The sequence below is a fragment of the Lithobates pipiens genome, unplaced genomic scaffold (genome assembly GCF_037356315.1).
Source record: "Lithobates pipiens isolate NorthernLeopardFrog02 unplaced genomic scaffold, aLitPip1_a1.2 Scaffold_3, whole genome shotgun sequence".
NCBI classification, from domain to species: Eukaryota; Metazoa; Chordata; class Amphibia; order Anura; family Ranidae; genus Lithobates; species Lithobates pipiens.
The window spans coordinates 214,449,077-214,472,536 of record NW_027507790.1 but is presented as its reverse complement, the minus strand read 5'-3'; the positions used below and the strand labels follow the sequence as shown (position 1 = coordinate 214,472,536).

General features: G+C 41.6%; 1 protein-coding gene across 1 annotated transcript in view; it reads right to left on the bottom strand.

Annotated features, from left to right (window-relative positions):
- HCN1 (hyperpolarization activated cyclic nucleotide gated potassium channel 1) overlaps positions 1–23,460 on the bottom strand; it is a 599,508-nt gene that overhangs the window by 448,293 nt on the left and 127,755 nt on the right. Inside the window, exon 2 of the mRNA XM_077462771.1 lies at positions 3,404–3,827. Within this exon, the coding sequence (XP_077318897.1) occupies positions 3,404–3,827 (424 nt within the window). The remainder of the gene's footprint in view (positions 1–3,403; positions 3,828–23,460) is intronic.

Sequence of the window (23,460 nt, the reverse complement as noted above, 5' to 3'; positions counted from 1 at the left end):
AAGGTAGAGACCTCTCCAAATTGGTTATTTTTTACATTCCTTAAATAACTCATGCTTGGACCACTACTTATTTAACGCATGCATTTATGCATTTCCTTTAGTGAATTTACTTTAATTCCATTTTATGAGGTATTTATCAAGTGTTTTTTAGAGAATCGGAAAACATGTGTCACGTGATTCAATTATCTCATGTGATATTCTTTCTTGAATTGAGCCCACAGTGTGAAACAAGTCATGGTTGTAACAAGTCAGTAATAGGTGCAGCATTATGGGTGATTAGGAATTTGGCCTCTGCTTACCTTTTTAGAGCAGAGCTTTTACAATTCAGAACCTCTAACTAGTATTAGCATAGGCCAGTAGCAGATGGTGTTTTTTTTTTGGGGGGGGGGGGCAGCACTAGCACAATTGCACCTATGTGGCCTGGCACGGCACTAACACCCCAAGTAAACCCCTCCACCACCCGTTGTCCTTACCCTGGATGCAGGCAGTGAGAGCAGTGGTCGGAGCTGATGCGCCTATCTTCCAGCCCTGTCCTTAAGCGCGGCGGGCTCGGGGAAAGTTGCTCCGGTGTTCTCTCCTCTCTGGTGCGTCTCCTCTCTGCTTCTCCTGCCACTAGGCATCCAATAGGATCGACAGATGTTTTGGCCAATCGGGAAATGGGTTTCATATCTGCTTCCTGATTGGCCGGGGAGGAGGATCAGTGTTGCAACAGAGAATATTCATTTGCTGTTGCAACACACCTGGGGGGGGCTCTGGTTGCATCTCTAACTCGAGCCCACCCTATTTTGAAGCCTAGACCCTCTGGCTCTAATCAGGTGCTTAAAAAAAACAACAGAAAAAAAAACCCTGGCTACTGCAATTCATGCGCCGGGTACCCTGAAAGGCACCAGAGACATGAATAGGGGGTGGCCACGGATAGATTCATGCTATGCATGAATCTATCCACTACATATAAGGGGTGGCGAGGAGAGAGGGGGCGGCGCCCAGGCGCCACTAATGGATGGGCTTTATAAGTTTGGGAGGGACATCATTTTTTAAATATCTTTTTAAAATATCCAATACGACTTATACTTAAAAAATCTCTTTCTCCTATTCACGGTATAACCAATGCATCAAAAACGACAAGGGCACTTTGATGGAAGAGAAAAACTGTAAATAATGAGGTATGCTTCAACTCTATAAATTCATATCAACAATATTCCTCACTGCAATCCATTGCCTTCTGTTTAGGTTTGGAGATGATCCCAATGTTAATTATTGCTGACACATCATTGTTAGCACAGTCCCTAAGTACCAACAGTAATGAGTGGTGCTATGTGACAGGGGAAGCACAAGAGAGTTCTAATTGATAAGATACAGGCAATATCATTGTAATGAAACTTTACAATGGGCGCCTGGATTGCAGATGCCCTAAAATTGTTTCTGTCACAGCTTTCGAGGTCCCAGGATACAATGTAATTTGCTTTAAAGAAAAAAAGCTCTCTTCGGTTAAATAAAATGACTGAGACTAAAGAGGACTTCAAAGAAAATAGTGACAGCATATGCAACAATCTTAGCATTCAGACACAAATTGAACTTTAAAGTGGATGTAAACCCTCACATATACCCAGTGAAGTGAACAGCCTCAGATGATACAGGGATGAAACATATCTGCCTACATAAGTTTTACATGTATATCTGCTGTCTTCATCTTTATATATTCTTTAGAATGTGAACATCGTGTTACGAATTTTCTCTTCCTCTTCCGCAATGGGATTGGATTATTGGCATACAGACAAAACTTCTGATTGGAGGAAAGGCACACCCCCCTCCCCCCTTTCACATAGGCAAAGGAAGGAAGGCATGTGCAGAGCTCTGCTGTGACAAGAAAAGCTCTCTGCTAATCTATTTATAGCGACCTCCCATGTAATACATTTCAGGCTGGTTTTATTTTGGTTGACTCAGAAGTTTTCATGCCAATAACAGAGCAACCAAACAGCAGAAATACACGGGACGACTTTGTGCTTTGGAGAGATACAAAAACACTACAGATATATGTGATTAGGTCAAATCTCATGAACCAGGTTTACATCCACTTTAAAGTAGAACTATGGGCAATTCCCCCCCCCCCCCATTTTGGATAGAGCAAGAGAGTGTTATTACCCATGTTAGATTTGTTTTCACCATCTGGGTCCCATTGCAGAGATTTCTCTTCACTTCCTGCCCCATAGCCAAACAGGAAGTGAGAGGAAATCCCTCCAAATAAGGGCAATTTCTTGGGGAACCCCAGGTCACCAGAACTAGTGTACTTATTGGAAGATTTCCCCTCTATCACTTTCTCCTTCCTCCCAACAATTTCAAATGGCAATGCCCTGGATCTGCTGATGGGCCATTTGGTGTCTGGCCACTGCATGATCAAATAGAGACAGGGAGCATGCGCCATCTAATTTTTCAGGAAAGAGGAGATGAAGGTTAAAGGGATACTGTATGGGCAATGTGAAGGTACACCAAGAAACCCTTCCACTCAAAGGATACATTCACCGATCTGTGCTTCCTTGCTACCCCTGGACCCCTCACCCGTTTCTGAAACCAAACAAGGTTTCCAGGTATAGGGGAGTACATGACTATTCAATGTCCAGGCCTGAACACTGGCATGTATGTGTGTATAGGGGAACAGGGGATGCAATGGCCACCTTTATGATCATATTGTGAAAGAAGCAGACAATTTCCAAAGATTGATCTTCAGCCTCAAAGCTGCCATATCTTATTCCACAGGACATTAACTTAAAAGCTGTAAAATTATTTTATGACAAAATATCAATATCTTTTGGGGTGTTTGAAATAACACCATGGTCATGCATGAGTTTCTACTAGTAAACTCTGGAAAGGGAACACACACGAAAAAAAAAAAAAAAAGACAATATGGGGGTGATTTACTAAAGCTGGAGCATGCAAAATCTGGTGTAGCTGTGCATAGAAACTAACCAGTTTCCAGGTTTTATTGTCAAAGCTCAATTGGAATGGAAAAAGACACACCCGCCGCTACAGGTGAGAACAGGAAGCCTAATGATCCAGTAGGTGCTCGTCTCCGCACATAATGCATTTAGAAGAAATGGCCGCACACCACTGTAGGTGAAAATCCTTTTCATTTGGACATCCCAAAAAAAACAGGAACCAGAAGGCTTGGTAGACGCGTTTCACACTTCACGCGCGCTTAGTCATTACCTCTTAGCTTAATTGGACAAGCTGAAGTTAGAAGTTGATTGGCTACCATGCACAGCTGCACCAGATTTTGCAATCACTGGTTAAAGTAAATAAACCCCTATGTTCAATTTTAGCTGTTCGATATTTTATCACCCCCCCCCCATGCATAGATAAAGCAGGAAGCCCCTTTAAATAGAAAACAACCGATTGGTTAATTTACCTCTTCCCACTGATGAATGTATCGGATTAACCTTGATAATCGCAGTAGGCGCAACAAACTGAGGATTTTTGTAAATCTCACAATACGGAGAGCTCTGGCAGTCTTGTACACTTCCGAATCCATGCCTTTCTCGACAATGAGAAAGATATAATCCACTGGGATGGATGAGATGAAGTCAACAACAAACCAGCTCTTTAAATAACTCATCTTTATGACTTTTGGGTCTAGTATGATCTCAGAATTGTCTTCAATGACAATCCCAGTTCTAAAATTCATGAACAAGTCAAATAAAAAAACGGTGTCGGACGCCACGTTGAATATAATCCACGGTGTGGTCGTCTGCTCTGTGAAGAAGGTTATTCCGACCGGTATAATGACAAGGTTCCCCACCATCATAATCAGCATTATCAGGTCCCAGTAAAACCTGCAAAATAAAAATAAAAAAAATAAAAATAGCAAATAATTAGAAGGAAGAGCTCACATCATGTACTTCCTCATTTCATTTGCATGATAATAAGGCGAACAAGCAATGTATTCTGCATGAATGCATTATAATGAATCATTTTCACAAGCAATCAGAATCCCCCAGCTCATTCTTCAACATTTACCAGGTCTTTGTGAATACAGAAAATTTGTGGATTTTGCTTCGGCTCAGTGTCTCATTAAACTAAAGAGAAAATACTTTGATAATGATGTGTGTAGATTTGCAGCTCTTTATCTCTTTTGCGCAACAACAGCTTGAAGCCTCAGGGCCCTCAAGCAAGAGATAATCCAAAGGCCCTGTCCGCACCCCCAATCAATAATAAAGGGCCCAACAACTCCACCTTTACGACTTCCAACAATGCCACACAAATGTGTGAGATGATAAAGTGGAACAACCTATAGCAAAGTATGTACAGTGGGTATACAATAGAATCACCATCCTTTAAAATAATCACATTTTGTTTCTTTGCAGCCTGAAATTAAGACAGTTTTTGTTTTATCTAGCTGTATTTACTAGTGAAACTTCCAACATTCAAGTGAAAGATCTAACAGCAACAAAAAATTTCAAAAAAAGAATCACTGAGTTAAAAAAAAAAAAGAAAAAGATCACCCCCCTCCTGTCAGTATTTTGTGGAACCCCTTTTGCTTTAATTCCAGCCTTTAGTCTGTTGGGATATGTCTCTACTAACTTTGCACATCTAGCCTTTGCCCACTCTTCTTTGCAGAAGTGCTCAAGTTCAGTTAACCTCCTTAGCGGTAATCCCGAGTCTGGCTCGGGTTGGGAATTTCATTACAATAGCGGTAACCCCGAGCCAGACTCGGGCTTGCACCGCTCGATGCAGGGGAGGACACAGGTAACGTCACTTACCTTGTCCCCTGGATCCAGTGATGTCCGCCGCGCTGTGTGATCGAGCCGTCCTGCGCTCGATTCACAGTGCCGAATGCCGCCGAGCTCCGTTCCCTGCGACGTTACGGCGCACGGGAGCGGAGAACGGCGGCAAATTCAAAAATGTAAAAAGACACAAAAGACACACAGCACTGTAATCTTACAGATTACAGTGCTGTAGTAAAAAATACACACCCCCTTTGTCCCTAGTGGTCTGTGCAATGCCCTGCATGCACTTTTATATTATAAATACTGTTTTTTACTGCTTGTAATTTGGAGATTGTCCATAGCAACCAAAACATGTCCCTTTTTCATCTTTTTTTGGATTTGATTACATTATTCAATAATTTTTATTATTCTTTATTATATTATAAACTTTATCATACCCGGGATGTCCGCTAGACTCTGGTTTGAAGAGATTTCAGAGCGTTATTCCTAAGAATTACAGGACTACAAAATAAAAGCCAGATTTCCATGCAAAATAATTGTACCGCTTTCAGCACCTTATTCCAGACTGAATCATACCGCCAGGGAGGTTAAAATTGGTGGCGACTGTTTGTGGACTGCAGTCTTCAAGTCATTCCACAGATTTTCAATCGGGTTTAAGTCTGGGCTCTGACTAGGCCATGCAAGGACATTCACCTTTTTCTCCTTTAACCACTGTGTGGTAATTTTCACTGTGTGCTTTGGGTCATTGTCATGTTGGAAGGGAAACCTTCCCCCATTGACACACTTCTGGCAAGGAGCAGCAGATTTTCCTCAGATTTTGCCAATCCATTTTTCCTTCTATCCTGATAAGTGCTCCAGTCCCTGCTGTAGAGAAACCCCCAATAACAGGATGTTACCACCTCCATGCTTTACTGTAGGAATGGTGTTATTTAGATGGTGAGCTGTATTGGATTTCCGCCAGACATATTGTTTGGTGTTGAGGCCAAATAAGTCAATGTTAGTCTCATCTGAACATAACACCTTTTTCTATGTGGCCTCAATCTTCGAAGTGCGCTCAGATGAGATTAAAATTACACATCGTTTGGTGTTGAGGCCAAATAATTTATCGTGGAAATCCAGTACAGCTCACCAGCCAAATAACACCATTCCTACAGTAAAGCATGGTAAAGGTGATTCTTTCCTATACCCACTGTAGGTAAAAAAAAAAAAGACATGCCCCTGCCAACAACAACAACCCCTTTCCCATTATGAAAGTGCAGTAAAACACATCTGGTAGTCAAATGGTAGTTTTTTTTTTGTTTTTTTTTAGAGGGACAGAGTAATTTGGTTACAAACGATAGACTTTCTCCAAATGAGGGACAGTCCCTTGAAATGAGTGACAGGTTGGCGTATGCTTCCAACACATTCCGCAGTATCCATTTCACCTACCATCTAAAACTCCTTCTACCCTGTGCAAGTAGTATGTCCATAAAACCATTCAATATATTTATAGTGAGAAAGAGATTTTATGAAAGAAGAGAAAAAAAAAACCCACACACACTTCTCACACACTCTCCATTAGCACAAAAGACATAGGTTGCCATAGAAAGTTCTATAGAATCATTCATCAGAACACTTTCTGAAGTTAAATGGAAATTTTAACCCATTTTAACTTATTGACTCCTTGAGATGAGAGAGACAGTAGGACAATTTCAGGCACATAGTATGTAGATGACACTCCCATGCCTCGCTCACAGTTGCACAATCCATTAAAGATCATTTAAAAAATGACTGGTTACACTCACATGTGCTTTCTGTGTGGAAGTAATGGTGTCTCTGCAGAGCTTTGACACACCCCTGCTGAGTTCAAACTTGAACGCGCCAATCAAAAGGGAGCGAGGGGGTGGCAGGGGATTTTGGAATCAGATCTCTGCAGAGATACCCCTGAATCCACACAAAGAACAAGGGTTCTTCTGTGCAGGATGTTGGCAGGAGATAACCTTCTGTACTAAATGGCTACTTTCTAAAGAGCAAACCGTAGGACTTTGGTTTTCATGCGCCTGAAGTATATTACATTGATTTAAACTTGAAGGTTCGCATCGACTTTAGAGTAAAAATGTGCCCAGTTGATGCACACTAAAGTATTTACAAGTAGTAAAAGCACTGTAAAAAAAAAGAAAAAAAGAAAAATAAAAAAATTCTTTCATTGATGGTTGTACCTATACACATTAGAGCTGCACGATTCTGGCCAAAATGAGAATCACATTTTTTTTTTTTTTGCTTAGAATAAAAAGATTACGATCCTCTCACGGTTCTCATGACGTAAAATCTTTCACATTATACAAAAAATAATAGGGCTAACTTTAATGGGTCTTTTTTTTTAAATTAAATTTATTAATTTGAAAGACCTCTGCGCAAATACAGTATGACATAAAATATTGCAACAACCACCATTTTATCCTCTAGGATCTCTACCAAAAATATAATATATACATATATATATATATATATATATATATATATGTATATATGTGTATATGTGTATATATATATATATATATATATATATATATATATATATATATATATATATATGTATATGTATTTTATATATTATAATATAATGGTCGGGGGCTCTAAGTAATTTTCTGGCACAATAAAATGATTTTAACTTGAAACCAACAAATTTCAGAAAAAGGTTTATTGTTTAAAGTTAAACTTTCCTCATTTACACACAAAGTCTATTCCTTTGACAAATTGTTACAATGTTTTCAAAGTTCCACTGCTAGGTGTGATTCTTGGCAGACTGACCGTTTTTTTTTTTTTCTTCCTTTCTTTTGGCGCTGTGGTTTCAAAAGAGCAGAGAGAATTATTTGCATAGAAAGAAACGTGAAACATTTTTTTCAAGATCGCAACAGGGGGGAAAAAAAACGCAATAGTGATTGACGATTAATCGTGCGGCTCTAATACGCATTGTAAAGAAATTAATCTTTCAAATACACAATCCATGCAATGCTTTTTTACACGAGAATAGAATACAGCTAGTTTAGTGCTCATTAACCCTTTCTGCTGTTATAATTCATATATGCAGCAGCAGGGAAGGTACACCCTCCCAATCAACATTTATTATTGTTAATCCTAGTTGCTAGCTATAGTAAATACAGTAGATAGGAAAGTATATAATATTCCCTTGTTTTAAACTTTTTAATTGTTTTTTTATTTTTTATTTCTTCAGTTACTTTGATTTCCTGCCGAGGCAAATGATGCCATACATCTCAAGAGTCTTGAGGAGGGGTGGGGAGGGGGAGGAGTTCTCGACTAAACACTCCCTCCTGCATGCTTGAGCCAAGGACAGATGGATTCCAGGAAGTAAATGCTACATGAATCATCTGCCCTTACTCAAGATGGCCATGGCCAGAAATGCTAGGTGTAGATAGATGGATAGATGGAGTTTGCTTTGAATATTAAATGAAATAGTGTGTTGGGTATGTGGTGCTCAGATCCGCTTTAATGACCAGCTGCCGCATCTCCAGGGTTATGTGCTAAGACCACGCTCACAGTGAACTCCCAGCTGACTGACCATGCTGTCACTGAAAGCTCCTGGTTTCCATCTGTGATCGGTAGTCATTAGGACAGGCTCCTGATCATATGACTGCAGTGACAGCCAATTAGTGATAATGTGATTGGAAGACACCTCCACCTCCCAACAGTGAAGATCACTTAAAGGGCTGCCAGGAGGAAGTCCCAAGTTATTAGTAATATGTAAAAAGTTTAATGCCCATAGTCGGGCAAAGGTGCATTTTCAAGAAAATGTAAACTCAGCATTTCATACTCCTAATATGTGCCTGCTTGTACCATGTACGAAACGGTATCCCATTCTTGTTTTACTGCTTCCTTTGTGTGAAACCCCTGGTGTTCCTGCCAGTCCCTCCGCTTTCCTTTTAAAAAATTACCACACTAGGCATGAGAGCACAGCATGATCAGTTCTTTAGCTGTGCAGGGAACTCTCTCACTCCTCCAAATATCAGACGTGTCCTGACCCCCCCCCCCCCCCCCCGCACAGCCAGCCATTCACAGAGAAGACCAGTGTAATGCATTTTCTCCTCCCCCAGCTCTCTGAGATCCTCATGCAGCTCAAAACAGAGGTATGTGATTACTTATAAAAAAAGGGGAAATAGATTGTGTATAGATATAAAAAACAAATACAAACATAGCTCCCAACTGTCCCTGATTTGGAGCAATGTCCCTCATTCCTCGTCATTTGGTCTGATCTATATAGTTGTATATAAAATGCACTTTTTATCTTTCAAATAGTGTTTCCCAGTGCTAAACCTTTCATTACATTTCTAAATTGCTGCATTTGTCAATTTTAAAAGTCAATATAAAGAAATAGTGGTAAAAAAAAAAGCCCTTGTGGATTTATTTAATTTTTGGGGTTAAATCTCCTTTAAAGGGTGTGGCAGGGGGCGTGCCTGTTATGTCTTACCTACATACATGTGCTAGTAGGTGTCTCCCATTCCCATTTTAAAATGTTGGGAGGTGTGCACAAATGTTTTTCCTTTCATTTCTACGTATTTTGTTTTACAAAGTGAGCGTTTACATATACTTTATCTTCTTCCCGGCTGCTCCACGCAAATATACTGCGGCAGGACGGCTTCTCTATACCAGATCACATACTGGGTACGTAATCTGGTACTTCTGTATCTGGGGTGCCCATGCGTGCCGCCAGCGACCCGCTCCCACTGTGATTGGACGCAACGGTCGCCCGGACCTGCCAAACATTCAGGAGACAGGCAGAATGGCGGTCTGCCTATGTAAACAAGACAGACCACCATTCTGTGACAAGGGAAGGCAGTGATCTTGTGTTTCCGCTAAGCAGGAACACAGATCTCTGTCTTTCTACAGGTATAGCATCCTCCACAGCAAGCACTCCCAGGGAATACCGTTAATCCTTTAATTGCCCCTGTTAACCCCTGACAGTGTCATTAATACAGTAACAGTGCATATTTTTTTTTTAGCAATAATCGCCCCCAAAAAGTGTAAAAAATGTCAATTAGTGTCCAATTTGTCCACCGCAATATTACAGTCCCGCCATTAGTCACTGATCGCTGCCATTAGTAGTAAAAATGTATTTTAAAAAAATAAAAATATCCCATAGTTTGTAGATGCTATCTTCTGCACAAACCAATCAATATACGCTTATTGGGATTTTATTTTACAAAAATTATGTAGCAGAATATATATATTGGCCTAAATTTATGAAGATTTTTTTTATTGGTTATGTTTTACAGAAATACAATTTTTTTTTTTTTTATTCAAATTTGTCAGTCTTTGTGTATTGTGCAAAAAAAAAAAAAAAAAACACAAAAAAAAAAAAAACACAAAAAAAAAACGGCAGAGGTGATCAAAAAGCACTAAAACAAATTTATGGGATAAAAAGGACAAAAAATTTATTTGGGTACAGCGTTGCATGACCACGTTAATTGTCAGCAAAGTAATGCAGTGCCGTTTGGAAAAAAATGGCCTGGTCATGAACGGGGGTAAATCTTCCAGAGCTGAAGTGGTTAAGGTTGACAGCATGTGGTCACACAGATCTCTTCTCTGTTCCAAGCTGCAAGGCCCCTTTCACACGGACGGATAGAATGGTGCTTTCATCTGTGGATATTCTAGTTTTCTACCGCAGGTAAAAGCACACAATGGCCCCATTCACACACTGCGTTTAGCTGCAATTTCGTTACATGTGGTTCGGTGCGAATAGAAAAAATAGAATTGAATGTATCCAGGAGCGATGTAGCACAGCTATATGCACATAACCGCAGGTAATCACAGTCTTTTGTGTCAACTGCAGATAGCAGCGTGAGAAGGGATTCAAGGGACCAAAAAAAAAAATTTAAAAAAAAAAGGGTTGCTATGGGAACATAATGGGAATATTAGATAACTGCAGCTGAACGCAACTGCACAGAAACGCACATAAACGTAGGTAATTGCACTGTACAAATGCAGCTGATCGCTGTGCCTGGAGTCTTGAATTTCACAGAAAAAAATAAACATGCTAAACTGCGGCAGAACAGCCGTCCGTTTGAAAGGGGCCTAAAACTGTCCTAGGCAGACAAGGAATTGTCTAATCTTCCTGAAAAGGCAGAAGACGGTTCTCACCCAATGTATCGCTCAAAAAAATCTACATAATTGCAATATTTCTGTAAGACAAAGCAGAGAATACAAACAAATTCCAGCATTTCTTAGTATGTAGGAGGTTGGGGGGGACTGGAGCTGTTGATTGACGAGGTCATCTTGTAGGAAATGTATTTTCAATTTCCAAACTGTGACACTGCTAGTAATTAAAATGCTTTCAAGAAAATATAGAGTGGCAATTATCATTGGTAGACAAGGCTTCTCTGCGAGTGTAAAGTGATTTTAGTCGCCTTTGAAACATTTGATTGCGTCTATAATCCTGCTTAGCATGCGTCAGATGCTGCAGGATGCACACTTCAAATGCAATACATTATGCTGAGAGTTGGGGACAGTTTTCTGAATACACATTCAGATAGACAGATGTTCATTTTAAACAACATGTTACATCTGCAAGAGAGAAATAGTATTTGTTTTTGGCTTCTGAAATTTGCATTTGTTTTTGGCGCGGGAGCTATGGTGGCAAAAACTTTTCGAACACAAATATTTAACAAAGACAACCTTTATTACTTTATTATGTTATGTATGCTTCAAGCCAAAAATAAATAAAAGAAAAAATAAATACAATGAACTTGTCACACCTAAAGAAGTAATTCTTAAACACTTAGCATTAACCATTTTTTTCTTTTTTTTTTGTTTTAATTACAGTTATGTTTTTCTTTTTTTCTTTCACTTCCTGTCCTCGAGCACTGAAAGTGAGTGGAAATATCTTAAAAATGAGAAAAAAAAAACCTTCTTAGACTGTTGCTGAAATGTTAAACTTCTTTTCTTCTCATTTTAATGAGTGGCCACGTATCTTATTAAAGCGGAGGTCTAAAGTGGACCTTCCGCTCATCGGAACCCTCCCCCCCTCCAGCGCCACAATTGGCACCTTTCAGGGGGGAGGGGGGTGCAGATACCTGTACTGCCACTTCCGGGATAGCTCTCTGCGGAAAGGGGCGGAGATTACACCCCTTTCCGCAAGTGCCCGCCCCTTTCCGCAAGTGCCCCGCTGCCTGCTGGGAAACACACAGATCCCAGAGGCAGCGGGGACCGTCCTTATTGCGCAGCGCGACTCGCGCATGCGCAGTAGGGAACCGGGAAATGAAGCCGAAAGGCTCCATTTCCTGATTCCCATACCCAAGATGGCGGCGGCAGGACCCGAGAGACGATCTAGAGATCGGCTTCGGGTGCCGACATCGCGGGCGCGCTGGACAGGTAAGTGTCACTATTTTAAAAGTCAGCAGCTGCAGTATTTGTAGCTGCTGGCTTTTAAAAAAAAAAAAAACGCAGAGTCCCGGCGGACTCCCGCTTTAAACTCCCTTCCACCGAAAAGTTTTATGCCTATTGTGGGGTCACCAGTACGGTATTTGTAAATGGAAATCATATCCCCTCTCAAGCATCTCTTCTCCAGAGGGAATAAGTTCAGTGCTCACAACCTTTCCTCATAATTAATATCCTCCAGACCCTTTATTAGCTTTGTTGCCCTTCTTTGTCCTCCCACCATTTCCAGTACATCCTTCCTGAGGACTGGTGCCCAGAACTGGACAGCATACTCTATGTGCAGCCGGACCATTCCGAGTACTCTCCATTTATCACCACCCTCTGAACTCACCCTGGTAACCAGTTTTCATTCCATGTACTCACCCTATGGCCCATGCCAATGGATCTTATTTTTTACAGCAAACGTTTATGGGGGACTGTGTCAAATGCTTTTGCAAAAGCCAGATATACCACATCTACGGGCCTTCCTTTATCTAGATGGCAACTCACCTCTTCATAGAAGGTTAATAGATTGGTTTGGCAAGAACGATTCAGTATGATAGTACACATTTAAAAGGCCAGTGAAATCCAGAAGAAGATTTTTTTTTATTTTATTTTAACCATTTCCCCTCTGCAGGAATTTTTTTTTCCATTTTTCATACACACATTAACCGGTTCCCGACCAGCGCACGACGATGTATGTCGACAGAATGGCACGGGCAGGCATATTGGCGTACAGGTACGTCCAATCTTCAATGCCGCCCTGCCATCAGGAGCGTGCCGCCGGCGGCACGCTCCCGCACTGGTCGGGACCCCCGTGAGTCCGGTCGCGGGACCCGCGGACTCGATCGCCGCGGGCATCCCCGCGATCATCTCACGGGACGGCTGAATGGAGGAAATGCCGTGTAAACAGCATTTCTCCATTCTGCCTAGCAACTAGTGACGCTGATCTCTGCTCCATGTGATTGGAGCAGAGATCAGTGTTCACTAAATGAAAGCCCAACCCCCCCACAGTTAGTAACACACCCCTAGGAACACTTAACCCCTACACTGCCACCCACTGGTTAACCCCTTCACTGCCAGTGCCATTTACACAGGAATCACTGCATTTATATAGCAGTGATTACTGTATAAATGACAATGGTCCCAAAAATGTGTCAAAAATGTGTCAAAAATGTCCGATGGGTCCCCCACAATGTCGCAGTCACAATAAAAATCGCTGATCGCCGCCATTACTAGTAAAAAAAATAATAAAAAATTATTAATAAAAATGCTATAAAACTATCCCTATTTTGTAAACGCTATAACTTTTGCGCAAACCAATCAATAATCGCTTATTGCGATTTTTTTTTACCAAAAATATGTAGAAGAATACGTATCAGCCTAAACTGAGGGAACATTTTTTTTTTATATATTTTTGGGGGATATTTATTATAACAAAAAGTAAAAAATAATGCGTTTTTTTCAAAATTGTCGCTCTATTTTTGTTTATAGCGCAAAAAATAAAAACCGCAGGGGTGATCAAATACCACCAAAAGAAATCTCTATTTGTGGGAAAAAAAGGACGTCAATTTTGTTTGGGAGCCACGTTGCACAACCGCGCAATTGTCAGTTAAAGCGACGCAGTGCCGAATCGCAAAAAGTGGTCTGGTCTTTGACCAGCAAAATGGTCCGGTCTGTAAGTGGTTAAAATCAGCATCATTGACGATAAATTACTTCAGACCCTCAGAACATTATATATTTTCTGAACACAGAAACTACATGGTAGTTCCATTTTTTTTTATGTTGCACGATATTTTCTTAACGATTTTAGATTTTTTTTGTTCCCTGAAAATATAAAATGTATTAAATAAATTTTAGTACACACAAAAAATGTAATACTCTACTTTTCCTGTACAAAATAAAAGAGGAGATTGTGCCAAGTAAATTGACTCAACATGTCAAGTTTCAAAACTAGGGGTGCAACGGATCATCACCGATCCATGATCCGAACGGGTCACCCCGCTTGGTTTGGCACACACCGCGATCCGCGGTCACGGCCTTGGCCTTAGGAAAGGTCGCGGCTTTGGCCTAGCTTCGAAGAGGCGGCCATCTTTGTACACCCAGGCCATTTACAATGTGATCGCTCCGTCAAATGACAGAGCGATCACTTGTAAACAGACATGTCATGACGCCGGTTCCTCTCTCCCCTCTCTGTACTGATCTGTACAGTGGAGGGGAGAGATCGGATGGATGCAGCGCTGTGGGCTGCATCTGTAGTGCCCACAGCGCTGCTTTTTGACAGCCTACTCTGCAATACACAGCAATACCCTGCCAATACCCTGCCAATACTCTGCCATACCCAGCCAATACTCTGCCATACCCAGCCAATACTCTGCCATACCCAGCCAATACTCTTGCCATACCCAGCCAATACTCTTGCCATACCCAGCCAATACTCTTGCCATACCCAGCCAATACTCTTGCCATACCCAGCCAATACTCTTGCCATACCCAGCCAATACTCTTGCCATACCCAGCCAATACTCTTCAATATTACAGTGAGAGAGATTGTGGATATTACAGTGAGGACTATATGGCGGTGGAATTTTCACAGGTTTTTGCAAATTCAATTATTATTTGCTGATCCAAAAAATGATCCGATCTGTGACTCTGATTCATAATACATACAGTAGACTGTAATCTTACAGATTAAATTACTGTATGAAATCGATTTACATCAGGGCGGCACAGTGGTGTAGTGGCTAGCACTCTCACCTAGCAGTAAGAAGGGTCGCTGGTTCGAATCCCAACCATGACACTCCCTGCCTGGAGTTTGCATGTTCTCCCTGTGCCTGCGTGGGTTTCCTCCGGGTACTCCGGTTTCCTCCCACAAACCAAAGACATGCAGGTAGGTTAATTGGTTTCTGTCCAAAATTGGCCCTAGTATATGAATGGGGACCTTGGATTGTGGGTAGGGACCAATGTGAGTGTGTAAAGTACAGGGATGGGGACAATTGTAGACACTCGGGTTGGACTGGTGTCTTTATTCAACCTTACTAACTATGAAACTATGAAACATCCCGTTAGTCCCTAGTGCTTTGTCCAACTCCCTGCATGCAGAGATATCTATACACATATATATATATATATACACTCTGTTCTTTCTGACTGGAAACTTGAGTATGTCCACAGCAACTAAAAAGTATCTTTGTGTCAAAAGTGGTTTTAGACCAGCTAGAAAACTTAGAACACTTGCAGAATTGAGCGATAGTGAATCGTGGGGAAATTAGTTTTAGTTTTATATTTTTATAATTATTTATAGTTATTTCTTATATTATAATTTATGATTTTCTACGTCAAATTTATCATACCCGGGATATCTACTAGACTCTTGTTTGGACAGATTTAAAGTGTTTTATTACTAAGAATTACAGGGCTACAATATAAAAGGTCAAATTTCTATGCAAAATAATTATACCGCTTTGAGAAGCAAAAATCTGACATAATCATACCGCCAGGGAGGTTAATGGAAATGTAATACATTTGATACAGAAAAAAACAACCAAAAAATACAAAGGGCAAAAGCGTTATAGAAAAAGCCCAAAAGTCATACTCCATTCTATATTCTCAAGCCATATAATACTGAGCGTATAGCTGCAAAATTCAGCAAAACTAGGTAGAATGAGATCCAGTCTTCATAAACCGAACAGGATAACTAAATATGATGCCTGTTGGCTAGTAGGGATGATCCCGATGTTCGACCTGAACATCGGGTGTTCGCCTGATGCCAAATAGCAAACAATTTGGGGTGTTTGCAGCAAGTTCAAAAGCCGTGGAAAGCCCTTTAAAAGTCTATGGGAGAAATCAGAAATGCTAATTTTAAAGGCTTATATGCATGGTATTGCCATAAAAAGTGTTTGGAGACCCGAGTTCTGCCCCAGGGTACATGTATCAATGTAAAAAAAGTTTCAAAAACATAAGGTTTTTCAGGAGTAGCGATTTTAATAATGCTTAAAGTTAAACTATTCCTTTATATTTCGTACCTGGGGGTGTCTATAGTATGCCTGTAAATTTTTTGCCTGTTCGCATGTTCTGCTGCAAAGTGAACCGGGGGGGGGGGGGTCACAAGGTGTTCGGCTCATCCCTATTGGCTAGTAAGAGTATACAGCTGTGCTCATAAGTTTACATACCCTAGCAGAATTTATGATTTATTGGCCATTTGCAGAGAATATGGATAACACAAACTTTTCTTTCACTCATGGTTAGTGTTTTGCTGAAGCCATGTTTTATCGATTAACTGTGTTTACTCTTTTTAAATCATAATGGCAACAGAAACTACCCAAATGATCCTCATCCTACCTATTATCATTCATATTCTCAGAAAATGGCTAAGAAATCATAAATTCTGCCAGGGTATGTAAACTTATAAGCACAACTACTCACATGATTTTTTTGTAAAGTAAAGAGTTGCTTTTTCTATGCCAGAAACCCTTTATAGAGGGAGACATAATTAACAGAAACATACTATTGTGCAACACAGTTGTGTTTACAACATATCCAGTTGTGTATATGTATACAGCTGCTCAGTGGGATATAGGGCAATACAGATGAATTTTTAAGCAACCTACAAGTAAAAAAAACATTTGCTGATCAAAACAGTATCATTAGCAGTAATAAGCATGGGTTTGTAAAGGGTCCTACTCCTTCTTGCCAGACCAATCTGTTAACATTCTACAAGGAAGTGAGCTACCATCTAGACTGGAGGAGGCCTGTGGGTTTAGTGTATCAGGATTTTGAAAAAGCATTTAATACAGTTCCCCATAAACTATTAAAATTTCAATAAATTTTTTTTCTTAAATAACAAACATGTTATACTTGCCTCCACTGTGCAGCTCGTTTTGCAGAGTGGCCCCGAACCTGCTCTTCTGGGGTCCCTCGGCAGCTGTCTCGGCTCCCACAAGGACTCCACAACTTCATGCGAGCTCCCTCCCAAGTGCTTACGGGCACACTCCCGTGATACAGCTAGCGGCGGTAGCCGCTCACTGTATCACTCGGCCACGCCCCCCCCGGCTCGTCATTGGATGTGTTTGACAGCAGTGAGAGCCAATAGCTGCGCTGCTTTCAATCCATCCACTCTAGCCAATCAACAGCCAGGGTGAGCAGCGAAGAGGATGTTGGAGGCGAGCGAGGGGCTTTTGAGGGGTCAGGTAAGTAAAACGGGGGGGGCTGGGGGCCGGCATTGTCAGATGTTTTTTCACCTTAATGCATAGAATGCATTAAGGTGAAAAAAACGTTTACCTTTACAACCCCTTTAATCTACAAACTGAGGTCTGCAGGCTTGGAGCACAAGGTTTGTTCTTGGATAGAAAACTGGTTACAGGGGTGCGTCCAAAGGGTGGTGATAAAGAATGTGTATGCAGACTGGTCTGGAGTGGTAAGTGGGGTACCCCAAGGCTCTGCTCTGGGACCAATTCTGTTTAATTTAATTTATGAATTTATAAATGATAGAGCATGGGATAAATAGCTCAATCTCAGTTTTTGCGGACAGTACAAAAATAAGCAGGGCAATAACGTCACATCAGGATATAGAAATTTTACATAAAGACCTGAACAAAATAATGAAGTTGGGGGCTAAAAAAATAAAAACTACTCAATAGAGGGAGAACCTCTGGGGGAATCAAGGATGGAGAAAGAGCTGGGGGTCCTAGTGGAAGATGGACTGTGCAATAGCATGCAATGTCAAGCTGCAGTTACCAAAGCCGGGAGAATATTAGCATGTATAAAAAAGGGGATATACTCCAGCGATAAAACTAGAATCCTGACACTTCATTAACTCTGGTCCAGTCACATGTGGAGTATTCCGTTCAGTTCTGGTCACCAGTCATCAGAAGGAATGTGATGGAGCTGCAGAGAGTCCAAAGAAGGGCAACTAAATGAATAAGGGGGATGGAGGATCTCAAATACAAGGAGCAACTAAAAGCACTAAATGTATTCTCACTGGAGAAGAGACACTTGAGGGGGGACACGATAGTGATTTAAGAATACCCCAATGGGGACCCCAGCGTAGGAAAAAAGTTATTCAATCTCAGGGGGTGTAGGAGGACACGGGGCCAAACAATAAGATTGGAGAAGCGGTTTCATCTTAAGCAGAGCAGGGTTTTTTTTCACTGTCAGGGCAGTAATGTGGAACTCTTTTCCACAATCGTGGTGTCAGCCGGGAGTATTGATGTTTTTAAAAGACTCTTGGATGTGCATCTTAACCACTTCAGGACCGCCGTATTGCCATTGTACGTCAGCACAATGGCACAGGCAGGCAGAATCACGTACATCTACGTGATTGCCTTCCAGCGGGTGGGGGGTCCCATCGGACCCCCTCCCGCTGGATACGGCGGTCCGATTCGGTCCAGGAGCGCTCCGTGATGAGGGGATGGCCGTTCGTTTTCGGCCACCCCCTCTGGATCGCTCCTGGCCAATGAGAAGCTTCCTCCCCTGTGTATTGTTTACACAGGAAGGAGGAAGTGATGTCATTCTCCTCGGGGCGGTCTTTTTGACCGGACTACGAGGAGAAGAGTAAAAGTAAGTCTGCACGAACACTACACTGACATGTAGGTACACACAGGCACACAAACCCCCCCCGATCCCCCCCCCCGATCGCCCCCCGACCCCCCCCCGCCCCCCCTCCCCCCCCAGTCACAGTGTCACTGATTGCATTGATCATTTCTTTACTGATCAATGCATTCAGTGTCAGTTGTGACAGTAAAAACTGTCAGGACAGTTAGTGTTAGGTCCAGGGTAGCCCCCTATCACCCCCCAATAAAGATTTAACCCCCTGATTGCCCCTAGAGTTAACCCTTTCACCCCCTTTTGCCAGTGTCACTAAGCGATCATTTTTCTGATCGCTGCATGTGTCGCTAGTGTCGCTAGGTAGCTAGTTATTTTTTTAGGTTCACCGCCAGGTTTTTATATCGCTAGGTACCCCGATATACTACCCAATAATGTTTTTAACCCCCTGATTGCCGCTAGTTAACCCTTTCACCCCCTTTTGCCAGTGTCACTAAGCGATCGTTTTTCTGATCGCTGCATTAGTGTCGCTACAGTCGCTAGGTAGCTAGTTATTTTTTTAGGTTCACCGCCAGGTTTTTATATCGCTAGGTACCCCGATATACTACCCAATAATGTTTTTAACCCCCTGATTGCCGCTAGTTAACCCTTTCACCCCCTTTTGCCAGTGTCACTAAGCGATCGTTTTTCTGATCGCTGCATTAGTGTCGCTACAGTCGCTAGGTAGCTAGTTATTTTTTTAGGTTCACCGCCAGGTTTTTATAGCGCTAGGTACCCCGATATACTACCCAATAATGGTTTTAACCCCCTGATTTCCGCTAGTTAACCCTTTCACCCCCTTTTGCCAGTGTCACTAAGCGATAATTTTTCTGAACGCTGCATCAGTGTCGCTAGTGTCGCTAGGTAGCTAGTTAACTAGGCTCCCAAAAAGTCCCCCACATGTGGTATCCCCGTACTCGGGAGAAGCAGCAGAATTTATTTTGGGGTGTAATTTGACTTCTGCCCATAGCATGTGTGAGCAATATATCATTTAGTGACAACTTTGTGCAAAAAAAAAAAAAAGTTTGTAATATTCCCGCAACTTTTGGCAAAATATAAAATATTCCATGGACTCAACATGCCTCTCAGTAAATAGCTTGGGGTGTCTACTTTCCAAAATGGGGTCATTTGGGGGGGGGTTTGTGCTATTTTGGCATTTTATGGCCTTCGAAACTGTGATAGGTAGTGAGGAGTTAAATCAAAAATTTGCACCCTTAGAAATCCTGAAGGTGGTGATTGGTTTTCGGGGTGCCGTGCGCGACTAGACTCCCAAAAAGTCCCACACATGTGGTATCCCCGTACTCGGGAGAAGCAGCAGAATGTATTTTGGGGTGTCATTTCACATATAACCATGGCATGTGTGAGCAATATATCATTTAGTGACAACTTTTTGTAAAAAAAAATTTTTTTTTTTTTTTTTGTCATTATTCAATCCCTTAGGACAAAAAAAATAAATATTCAATGGGCTCAACATACCCATCAGCAATTTCCTTGGGGTGTCTACTTTCCAAAATGGGGTCATTTGGGGGGGATTTGTACTGCCCTGCCATTTTAGCACCTCAAGAAATGAGATCGGCAGTCATAAATTAAAAGCTGTGTAAATTTCAGAAAATGTACTCTAGTTTGTAGACGCTATAACTTTTGCGCAAACCAAAAAATATACGCTTATTGACATTTTTTTTACTAAAGACATGTGGCTGAATAAATTTTGCCCTCAATGTATGACTAAAATTTAGTTTATTCGATTTTTCTTATAACAAAAAGAAGAAAATATCTTTTTTTTTTCAAAATTTTCGCTCTTTTTTCATTTATATCGCAAAAAAAAAAAATCGCAGAGGCAATCAAATACCATCAAAAGAAAGCTCTATTTGTGGGAAGAAAAGGACGCAAATTTCGTTTGGGTGCAATATTGCATGACCGCGCAATTACCAGTTAAAGCAGCGCAGTGCGAAATTGCAAAAAGACCTCTGGTCCTTAAGGTGTTTATTGGTCCGGAACTGAAGTGGTTAAAGAACACAACATACAGGGATATGGGAAACGATGATCGATACTGACACACATACACCTACACAGGTTGGACTGGATGGACTGTTGTCTTTATTGAATCTTACCTTCTATGTAACTATATGTAACAAGTAAACGTTTTGATACACTTGTATAAGAACATATGCAATAAAATATTTGTAAGATTTGGTAAAAAATAAATAAAATATTTTAGCAATTTATGTGCATTTGTGAACCATGAAAATCCCTTTTCCTATAAAGATTTTTGCACTTTTACAGATGTGGTACCATGACACATTACCAGCTCATTGAATCATATCATGTTTATGTCGCCCTGACCCTTTGGATTGGACTCCTTTCTCCCCCTAGATTACAATTCTGTTCCTTGCGTGCTCATGCTTTTTGTGTAACTTGTGGATTTTGTCTTAGATGGCCTTATTTGTCTACGAGTGATCTTGTCCTGTTGACTGAGATTTCAGTACCTGTTACTTTACGGTTCCCTGACCACCCAATTAGTGAACATACATCCTTATGTTCAAATCCTGGGGGCTACTTGCAGCTATGTGAATCTTTATACAGAAAATAGCTATTATTGGCAAAGTCTACAACAGCCCTGTCCCTTGTGTGCAAACAAAACATATCTTCATTCCACCCTACTAAAAGTGGAGCTCTAGGCAAGCTAAATACATAGCTGAAATACATGTGTGTAAATGGGTTTAAATGTCAGAGGATTTGTCAATTGATACCCCTGAGTATAAACCCAATCCAATCACACTCCTTAAGGCTGGGTTCACACTGCTGCGGGGGGAGATCCGGATGTGATTCGCACCGCAAATCACATCCGATCTCCGTAGCGATGCGAGTTCAGCCATACAGATAGTATGGCTGAATTCGCAGCGCTCCCGCAGCAAACTCGCACGGGACCCTTTTTTTGGTCCGCAACAGAATCGGATCGCATGGGGGTTCACACCATGCGATCCGATTCCTGTGCGAGTCGGCAGATCGCACTGCAATATGCGGACGGATCTGGGGGTGTCATTAACATAACATTGACACTCCCAGCCGTCCGCATAGGGCAGTGTGAACTGCCGGCGGGAGTAATGCGATGCGGGAAAACGCCGCGGATTTGCGGCGTTCCCGCATCGCAGCGGTGTGAACCCGGCCTAAAAGTGATCGGACTCTGTGGTTCCTGGCTTGTGACACTGCTATGCCCTATTTCAGTTTTGCATCTGACTGTCACGTGTCTTGCTAAATGGAGTATATAGAAGTATACAGGTTATACTCGAAAAATTTGAATATCTGGCAAATGTTCATTTATTTCACTAATGCAACTTAAAAAGGTGAAACTAATATATGAGATAGACTCATTACATGCAAAGCAAGATAGTTCAAGCCATCATTTTTCATAATTGTGATGATTATGGCTTACAGCTCATGAAAACCCCAAATCCATAATCTCAGAAAATTTGAATATTGTGAATAAGTGCCATATTCTAGGCTCAAATTGTCCCAATCTAATCAGCTAATTAAGCCATAACACTTGCAAAGGGTTCCTGAGCCTTTAAATGGTCACTCAGTCTGGCTCAGTAGGAATCGCAATCATGGGTAAGACTGCTGACCTGACAGTTGTGCAGAAAATCATCATTGACACCCTCCATAAGGAAGGAAAACCTCAAAAGGTAATTGCAAAAAAAGTTGGATGTTCCCAAAGTGCTGTATCGAAGCACATTAATAGAAAGTTATGTGGAAGGGAAAAAGTGTAGAAGAAAAAGGTGCGCAAGCAGCAGGGATGACCACAGCCTGTCAGGAAAAGGCCATTTAAAAGTGTTGGGGACTTTCACAAGGAGTGGACTGAGGCTGGAGTCAGTACATCAAGAGCCACCACACACAGACGGATCCTGGACATGAACTTCAAATGTCGTATTCCTCTTGTCAAGCCACTCCTGAACAACAAACAACGTCAGACGTGTCTTACCTTGGCTAAAGAAAAACAGACCTTGTCTGTTGCTCAGTGGTCCAAAGTCCTCCTTTCTGATGAGAGCAAATTTTGCATCTCATTTGGAAACCAAGGACCCAGAGTATGGAGGAAGAATGGAGCGGAAGACACTGAAAGATGCTTGAAGTCCTGTGTGAAGTTTCCACAGTCTGTGTTGATTTGGGGAGCCATGTCATCTGCTGGTGTTGGTCCACTGTGCTTCATTAAGTCCAGGGTCAACGCAGGCGTCTACCAGGAGATTTTGGAGCACTTCATGCTTCCTTCCACAGAGGGGGTGCCGACTTCATTTTCCAGTAGGACTTGGCACCTAACCACACTGCCAAAAGCACAAAAACCTGGTTCAATGACCGTGGGATTACTGTGCTTGATTGGCCAGCAAACTCCCCTGACCTGAACCCCATAGAGAATCTATGGGGCATTGCCAAGAGAAACATGAGACACGAGACAGAACAATGCAGAAGAGCTGAAGGCCGCTATTGAAGCATCCTGGTCTTCCATAACACCTCAGCAGTGCCATAGGCTGATAGCATCCATGCCACGCCGCATTGAGGCAGTAATTGCTGCAAAAGGGGCCCAAGCCAAGTACTGAGTACATATGCATGCTTATACTTTTCAAGGGTCTGATATTGCTCTATGCTCAATCCTTTTTTTATTGATTGCATATAATATTCAAATTTTCTGAGATTGTGGATTTGGGGTTTTCATGAGCTGCAAGCCATAATCATCACAATTATGACAAATCACAGC